The sequence below is a fragment of the Vanellus vanellus genome, assembly GCF_965231255.1.
Source record: "Vanellus vanellus genome assembly, chromosome: 2".
Taxonomy (NCBI): domain Eukaryota; kingdom Metazoa; phylum Chordata; class Aves; order Charadriiformes; family Charadriidae; genus Vanellus; species Vanellus vanellus.
The window spans coordinates 104,040,365-104,049,333 of NC_138906.1; the positions used below are offsets into that span (position 1 = coordinate 104,040,365).

At 45.9% G+C, this 8,969-nt stretch overlaps 1 protein-coding gene across 1 annotated transcript; it reads left to right on the plus strand.

The window, feature by feature from the left end:
• The first annotated feature begins 4,456 nt into the window (after positions 1 to 4,456).
• LOC309686763 (uncharacterized protein) lies at positions 4,457 to 8,674 on the plus strand. Its single transcript, XM_082499519.1, has 3 exons — positions 4,457 to 4,664; positions 7,469 to 7,615; positions 8,494 to 8,674. Exons 1-3 carry the CDS (start codon positions 4,517 to 4,519, stop codon positions 8,520 to 8,522), a joined length of 324 nt encoding a protein of 107 aa, XP_082355645.1. The 5' UTR covers positions 4,457 to 4,516; the 3' UTR covers positions 8,523 to 8,674.
• Positions 8,675 to 8,969: the final 295 nt, after the last annotated feature.

Here is an 8,969-nt window from a genome sequence, read left to right on the forward strand (position 1 = left end):
TCATTCTGGTTCGTGCCCATGGGTAGCATGTTCATCTTGAAGAGCTTGCTGGACGCCACTTGATGAAGTTAGCTCAGGTTTCATCACCACTGTGTTATCCTGAAAAACCCTTATTGAACACTGTTAGTATTATGTAGTGATCAGCATCATACAGCTCAGGATTGAGTATTCTCACCAAGGGTTAAATTCCCTTGAGGTACACATTGAACTTCTCCATCCTTCAGCATCACCCACCAAGTACATCCAGGTCCTTGGGCAAAAACAGTCCCACGAATGGGTTTGCTTTTGCCTGAAGCAGGAAAAACCCAAACAGTTTTCCCTAACAAATTCCTTTCATGCACCACAGGGACTTTATCCCCTTCTACAGTATGTAAAAGGTCTGATTGAGCAGGACCAGCTCGATTGATGGATCCCCTGGTGTTAACGAACCAGGTAGCTTGTTGTAAATGCTTGTCCCAATTTTTAAAGGTTCCACCTCCTATAGCTTTTAGGGTGGTTTTTAACAGTCCATTGTATCGCTCAATCTTCCCAGAAGCTGGTGCATGATAGGGGATATGATATATCCACTCAATACCATGTTCTTTTGCCCAATTACTTTTAAGATTGTTTTTAAAATGAGTCCCATTGTCTGACTCAATTCTTTCTGGCGTGCCATGTCGCCACAAGACTTGCTTTTCAAGGCCCAGGATGGTATTCCAGGCAGTGGCATGAGGTACGGCATAGGTTTCCAACCATCCGGTGCTTGCTTCCACCATTGTAAGCACATAGCGCTTACCCTGGCGAGTTTGAGGGAGTGTGATGTAATCAATTTGCCAAGCTTCCCCATACTTATATTTCAGCCATCGTCCCCCATACCACAAAGGTTTTAACCGTTTGGCTTGCTTGATTTCGGCGCATGTTTCACAGTCATGGATAACCTGCGCAATAACGTCCATGGTTAAATCCACCCCTCGGTCACGGGCCCATTTATATGTTGCATCCCTTCCTTGATGACCTGAAGTGTCATGGGCCCACCGAGCTAAGGATAGTTCACCTTTATGTTCCCAGTCCAAGTCTGTCTGGAAAATTTTAGCAGCCTGATCCGCTTGCTGATTGTTTTGATGTTCCTCGGTGGCCCGACTCATGGGTACATGGGCATCTACATGACATACCTTTACGACTAGGTTCGTTAGCCGGTCAGCAATGTCTTGCCACAGCTCAGCAGCCCAGATGGGTTTACCTCTGCGCTGCCAGTTGCTCTGCTTCCACTGCTTTAGCCACCCCCACAAAGCATTTGCCACCATCCATGAGTCAGTATCGAGATAGAGTATTGGCCACTTTTCTCGTTCAGCAACATCTAATGCCAGCTGGATGGCTTTTACCTCTGCAAATTGACTCGATTCACCTTGTCCTTCAGCAGCTTCTGCGACTCGTCGTGTAGGACTCCACACAGCAGCTTTCCACCTTCGATGTTTTCCTACAATACGACAAGACCCATCAGTAAACAAGGCATACTGTTTCTCATTATCTGAGAGTTCATTATATGGTGGAGCTTCCTCAGCACGTGTCACCACCTCCTCTGGTGGCATCCCAAAGTCTTTGCCTTCGGGCCAATTTGTGATTACTTCTACGATTCCTGGGCGATTTGGGTTTACTATTTGAGCTCGCTGCGTGATTAAGGCAACCCACTTACTCCAGGTAGTATTGGTGGCATGATGAGTAGAAGGAACTTCACCCTTGAACATCCAGCCCAGTACTGGTAATCGGGGCGCCAGGAGGAGCTGTGCCTCAGTACCAATTACTTCTGAAGCAGCTCTAACTCCTTCGTATGCTGCCAAGATTTCTTTTTCAGTTGGAGTATAGTTGGCCTCGGAGCCTTTATATCCCCGACTCCAGAATCCCAGGGGTCGACCTCGAGTCTCCCCTGGTGCTTTCTGCCAAAGGCTCCAGGTAGGCCCATTGTCCCCGGCTGCGGTGTAGAGCACATTTTTAATGTTCCCTCCAGTTCGGACTGGTCCAAGGGCTACTGCATGCACAATCTCTTGTTTAATTTGCTCAAAGGCTTGTCGTTGCTCAGGGCCCCACATAAACTCATTTTTCTTTCGAGTCACTTCATAGAGAGGTTTCACAATCTGGCTATAACCTGGAATATGCATTCTCCAGAAACCCACAACACCTAAAAAGGCTTGTGTTTCCTTTTTGTTAGTAGGTGGGGACATAGATGTTATTCTGTTAATTATATCCATTGGGATCTGGCAACGGCCATCTTGCCACTTAATTCCCAAAAACTGGATTTCTCGTGCAGGTCCCTTGACCTTACCTCTTTTAATGGCAAAACCTGCTTTCAGAAGAATCTTAATTATTCTCCTACCTTTGTGGAAAACTTCTTCTGCTGAATTACCCCACACAACGATGTCATCGATGTATTGCAGGTGTTCTGGAGCTCCACCCTTCTCCAGTGCAGTCTGGATCAGTCCATGGCAAACAGTAGGGCTGTGTTTCCACCCCTGGGGCAGTCGATTCCAGGTGTACTGGACACCCCTCCAGGTGAAAGCAAACTGTGGCCTGCACTATGCTGCTAAAGGAACAGAGAAAAAGGCATTAGCAGTGTCAATTGTAGCATACCATTGGGCTGCCTTTGACTCCAGTTCATACTGAAGTTGTAGCGTGTCTGGCACAGCAGCACTCAGTGGTGGTGTAACTTCATTCAGGCCACGATGTGCATAATTATGCACATGCCTGTGCCGTTGCGGGGGGGGGGCGGGGGGGGGGCGGCTGCCGGTGGTGCCGGTGCCGGTGCAGGCGGCGGTGGAGGCGCCGGTGCCGTTGCGGTGGGGGGGCGGCTGCGGCCGGGCCGGGTGGGACCGCGGTTCGCGCCGCTGCAGATCGCCAAGCGGCTGTGCGGGTCTGAGTGGCGGCAGCGCACAGTACCCTATGGCTACCCCTGCACAGATGGGTCACATGAAACCACCCCTGCACCACATTCAAGAGCATCAACAACAAAATCACGATCTTAACAAGGTACCAGTCCTTATCCTCAGAGCCCAGAAGGTTTCCATGCCCCAGCTCTGAGGGTGTCACATTAGCATAATTATCAAAGGGCGAAGTAAACATTCCCCAGGTAGAGCCGAAAGTATAATTAATAACAGAATCCATCACCTGATGCCCGAGATATACAGGTAGAGCTGTTACCCAACTCATCGTTTTATACATCTGAATTGCGAACCACATCAAAACAGCACCTTTAAACCTTCGCATAAAAAGACAAAGAATAAATGAAAATTGCAACACATTTGGCAGGTTAAACCAAGTTGACTGCATTAAGGTCCAACAAAGCTGTTTAAAGGCATGATACACGATTTTGTCTAAGAACGACATGATGCAAGCTGTCTGTTCTAATCTCTGAGCAAGCTGGAATTCAAACTATTTGGACAATCTATCACAGCTCTGGTGGAGCACTGCTCGGGCCCCACGTTGGGCGCCAATTAATCTGTCGTGGTTTAGGCCAAATCCACCACTGGGGACCCGAGGGACCTCAGACGGGACCGACAGATGCTCCCGTCTACCCCTCTACGAAGAGAGAGGCAGAGGAGGAAAAAGAGACTCATGAGTTTAGAAGAAACTAAACTACTTTAATGAAATATTAATAATGAAATAAAAAGAAAAATAATGAAATATATATGAAACCATATGAAGCTCCCGAGATGACAATCACGTCACTGGCTGGCACTGGGGCAGTCCCAGACTGGACTCAGTGACGGACGGGAACTGGATTCCGGATCTGGATTCAGGATCGGGATCACAGGCAGACAAACAGAGTCCTCCTCAGACGTCGGCCATTGAAGGAAGAGCGCTGACCCTTTGATCCCTCAGCTTTTATACTGAGCATGAGGCAGATGGGATGGAATACCCTGTTGGTCAGTTTTGGGTCACCTGTCCTGTCCGCTCCTCCCCGCAGGTGGGACCCCACTATGCTTTTCCGCTTCCGACCCTCCAATGGGGCAAATAACAAAGTTGGTTGGCCTTGGGGGTTATAGCAATGAGTATAAGCAGGAGCCTCTCTGCATACCATGCCTGGACATCAGCTGTAAACATTGGTCTTATCACTTTGAGAGAGCGAACACTGACTGCACAAGATGCAGTTAATTTCAGTTGTTAGAAGAGGCCCAGCTAAGAAGCGAAGTTGCTGAACAAAATTGGTTCTGTTTTACCTCAAACCAAGACAAGAGTGCAATGCAAAAGAATGAAGAAGCATAGTTCTCAGCCACATCAGTTGCCAATCAATGATTCATGTGCTACTAATTTGTTTATAGTATCATAAGAGGAAATTAGTATGCCTAAACTTCACACTGACAACAGCAATGAAAAGGCAAGTTAATAAAGTTCAGTTTCATTTCCCAGATAAGGATAAGTTTTGGTTTCATTTCTTTCTGATCCTGGGAGCAGTTTCATTTCCTTGCTGTTAGCTAGACAGCGTATAAAAAGATTGGCTGACCCTCGCAATGCTTCAGTGGATTCCACACCATCGGAAGCAGAAATGTCCGACCAAAATGTCCACAACGCTGGTTTCACTTCCTCCGGGATCAGAGGAGGATCGCTTGCTTCGTCAATGATGTCCCACGAAGCACGAGCGTCTGGAGGAGGCGTGCACTCTGGAGGCCCAACTTCTACTCTCCAAGAAATGGGTATGGGCACTTTTGTGTGTTTGTGGTTTTGTGGTTCGGTGCGCAGGACCAAACAATTGTTTTTTCTTTTCCTTGAAAATAAGCTTGCCAAGTAATCTCTTCTGTCCTACATTCCTGTATAGCATTGAAGACAAAAGATTCCTATATTTAACTGCACGTTATGAGTGCGATGCTATTAAAGGTGTTTTCTGTGTAGGTAGATATGCATGAATGTAGACATACATATGTGCTATTCATGAGATTCAGGACAGTGTTTATTTGAAATTTGTGCTATCTATCTCTCCATTCTGCTAGGAATCATCAATAATATGGAAAGTCATTGTAGCAATAAGCAACAATACACTTATGCAAGAACATGATCTGTGTACCTACATTTCATATAAATTATCAGATTTCCCTTGCTCTTTACTCACGCATCCATACAGGAAGGACCCATAAAACCTCGTGCAAACGCTACAGCAGAGGGAAATTAGCTGCAGTCCAAGAGCTGAATTCAGGAAGGGAATGCATACACATCCTTGACAGCACGTATCTAAGTACAAAAATTAGATATAGCTGGCTTTCACATGCACTAGCCCTGCCGGTGCTTGATTTTCTGTTGCGTGCACAGAGCAATCCCTGACCTGACAACCCTAAGCAGCTTGGCACTGGTTTAACCCAGATCCCACAGGATTCGTGCACAAAGTATTCGATCCCGCGGGATTCATGCACAAGGTATTCTCCCTGCCAGTCCTGCCTGTGTGACCTGATTCGGCAGGCATCCTCTGCGCAGGCATAACTCCACAGAAGAGAGTGTCCCGTGCAATCCTGCTTTACCCGGCAGCACAGGAGTTAGTGCTCTGGCCTGGGATAAAGGCTTCAAAACCCTTTCTGCCTTAGGGGTCTTGGACCCACGTCTCCCATGTGTCAGGAGTGGGCTAACCAGCAGGCTGGTTATAGGTGAGGGTCTCTCCCATATTGGCCAACCACTGGTCTACTCCTTTTGTAGTAAGCAGCTAGAAGTCTATTGAAGGATGGAGCTGAACTTGCCTCTTCCAGCCATAAAGTGGGTGTTGGCCAGGTGAGCTGGCCAGGGTCCAGATTGGGGGCATCTTTTAATAGCAAAAAATGCGATAAGCTTGATTGAGAGGAAGTAATGTATTTTTTAAAGATATGGTTTATGTGGCTGCCAATCTTAGTCCTAGCAGGAGGCTCTCTAGAGAGTGAGGGAATAAGTGACATGAGGGTCATTTGGAGAGATACCGCATGTGCCTCCTGTGAGGCATTTTTTAATTTTTACTCTGTACAATTTGATCAGTGAGTTTAGGTTACTGAATACAGTGTTTATTGAATATTCAGTAGCAAAGAGCTTAAGGGATGGTAGCAGCAGAGGGACAGAATAGGAGAAAGAGTCAGGAGAGGGGGAGGACTGAGAGAGTGAAGAGCAGAAGAGCTGCTCTCTGGCACCACGCTGCATTAGCAGCAGAAATCCTGGTACGCAGGAGATGCCAGGTACTTAATCTTATCATAGACTAGAGCAGAGTCAGCTGCACAAGCTTGCTTTCTGTTACAGATGAAGGTGGTACGGCAGTACTCAGCACACCCATAACCAGGGGCAAACTCTTCAGTGGTGATGCCCTATACAGAGCATAAAGTTGCAGTTTGTAAACTAAAACACTGAAGATTTGTGTCACTCCGTGTGCTGAGAAGCTTCAGAAGAGAGAGAAGCAAAGTAAACACTTAACAGTGCCTGGTTTTATTCTTGCAATGTCTGTGTCAACTATGGACTTTTATGAAAACCGCTATTTTGGTGAAGAGAAACCTGCACGAGTCAAGGAAGCCTTAGCCATGCCTGCAGGAGATACTCCAAAAGAGCTTTTATCCATGTGAAAAATTCTAGCTCTGTAACATTGCCAAGGCAGGTGTGAGCTTTGGCTCCCTGCAGCAGGAGCGCTTGCCACGCATTCTTTGCCTGATTGAGAGCTAAAAGGGCCTGATTTCATTTCCGCAGGTGCTCGCTGAAATCTCTCACTCTTCAAACACATCTTCTTAACCTTTCCATTCAGACTGTAACCCTTCCTCCCCCCCAGAACAAACATGCTCGAAGGAGCAGCTGATCCTGCAGCAGAGCATGAGTATTGTTCAGTGTCACTTTACAGAAGATGTTATAACAAGCTCATCACCAAAATATTTGAGCATCCTCCAGGAATGCTTTAAGCATTATCACTAACATTTGTCATTGCTGATGCTTTACTCCTCTCCCAGGAGAAGAAGAGTTTGCAATGAAATATTTTGCTTGAGGTTTATTTGTAACGAGATGGAGGCGTACATATAAATTGGCCACTGGCTACCACCGCTCGCTGTGCTTGAATTCTACAGGTATCTATTATGCATAGGTCTATGCTATGGAAAGTGAAGTGAGAGGAACATATGTGTCACCTGGAACAGTAAGCGGTGAGGTTTGCAACAATCCTTAGCTGCTGTAGGGGTTTGTTGCACAGCCCTCGGGCAGCTCCTCAGAAAATTGCGATTTCAGTAGAGACAAACCGTGCTGCAACTGTTTCAGAGATCCAAATACATCAAAAATAGTCTGTGCAAGAGTCGTAGATTTTCTTTGTGTTCTGGGAACATCCACAAAACACTGCAAATGTCCTTTCCCCAAGGAGGCAGCTAAAAAGCAGTATACTGATGGAACAAGTCAAGTAATCGGCTGTCTCCTTGTCTTTTGATACATTTGCTAGCCTTCGCATTTTTTAAAACATAGTGGTTTAATTATCCTGTAAGGTTCCCTCCAGGCAGTAACATCTCCTTTGTAATTGTTGCAGGTGCCAGAGGCTCAACCCATTCGTCAGGTTTTACCAGCAGCGGGATCTCCGGTGGATCCCTGGCCTCCCAGATGATGTCCCAGGAGGCCAGATCCCACGGAGGTGGAATTCCCAGGGGCGGTACAACTTCCACTGTCCTGTCCATCGGTAAGTGAGAGTCCTTCTAATAGTGGTGAAATAACAAATGACTTTCGAGAAGTCATCAGTATTTCAGCTCAGGTATACATTTACTAGGTGAAGGGATGTAAATAAGAAGTGGCTGCATTGTACTTGAAGCAACATTTCTCCTGTTTGTTGCTTTATACTTGGTGAGCAGCTGCAACCAGGCAATTAACTGACTGGTGGAAATAACTGTGCCATAAAGTTGCAAAGACATGGGTGGATAGCAGAGACAGAAATCTGAAACACATGGTGACAGAAAAAATGCCAGGGGAAGCTTAGGTTGTGCTTTCATCAGCACCACAGTGGAAGTTCAATAATTTTTTTTCAAACACAAATTCAGGACCAAACCGAGAGCTTCACATTTGAACACATGGAACAGATTAAGTGTGAGGAAACAGTGAAACACGATAATGGAGTTATCAAGCTGACAGACAGGAATCATTAGTCCACTTCTTGGGGCCTTTTAGAACAGCTTGGCTTCCTTCGCTTGCTTTCCTTTAAAGGAAATTTGCTGGGTCAAAAGCAGAGGGATTTACCAACACTTACCAGCACGAAACAGAGAACAGCACAAGTTTTCCTCATCAGTCTGCCAAGTTAATGCGGCTCACACCTAGATAAATCAAACCGAGGTATGAAGACCTGGTCTATACCTGAATGCACCAGTATGGAAGCTCATACATGGTAGAGAACTGGAGACAGGATTGAAGTTCATACTTTCAAAAAGTGTCTTTCAAAGTGTGACACAGACCTTTGGTGTCTGACCTGGAAATGTTTGTAATCAATACTCAGATATTCTGTATGTTTCTCTGTACTGCAACTTTGCTTTAAGTTGTTCTCACAAATTTCCTTGTATTTGTCCTTAGCAATGGGTGGTAAAGGAGGAAGGCACTGAATAGAAGAAAAACATCAGTCCAGAAGTAAGCTCTGCAAGCAGTTCATCCCTCACCAACACAATCATTTGACAATTTCTCCCCTTCTTTGCTCTCCCTGTCACTGATGTGAAAGGCAAAGCTTTTTTCATGTGCACAAATAAAGTTTACATTAAAATGATGGATCCTTGCATGAAATTATTGGGGACGGGGATAAGGGGCAGTCTCTTCCTTGTTTAAACATTCTGTAAAGGACAGGCGCATACGAACACAAGCTGATAAATGGAAGCTAAGGTACTTTTTTACTTTTTGTAAGACAGGGGCGTCTTACAAAAATGCTGGGTTTAGCAACACTAGACTCTGCACTTACAGGTAGCTTGCTTTGTTTATTTTACAAAAAGTGGTCACAGTGCAAAAGTCACCCTGTTGTGAGAGAGAAGCATAGAAATATTTGATAAGGGGCATCCAGC

Excerpts from the sequence above, each read along its gene's own strand:
- LOC309686763 (XM_082499519.1), top strand. The coding sequence starts at position 4,517 with ATGTCCGACCAAAATGTCCACAACGCTGGTTTCACTTCCTCCGGGATC. Across the intron at positions 4,665-7,468 it reads TTCTACTCTCCAAGAAATGG|GTGCCAGAGGCTCAACCCAT; the intron begins GTATGGGCACTT and ends TAATTGTTGCAG. Across the intron at positions 7,616-8,493 it reads TTCCACTGTCCTGTCCATCG|CAATGGGTGGTAAAGGAGGA; the intron begins GTAAGTGAGAGT and ends ATTTGTCCTTAG.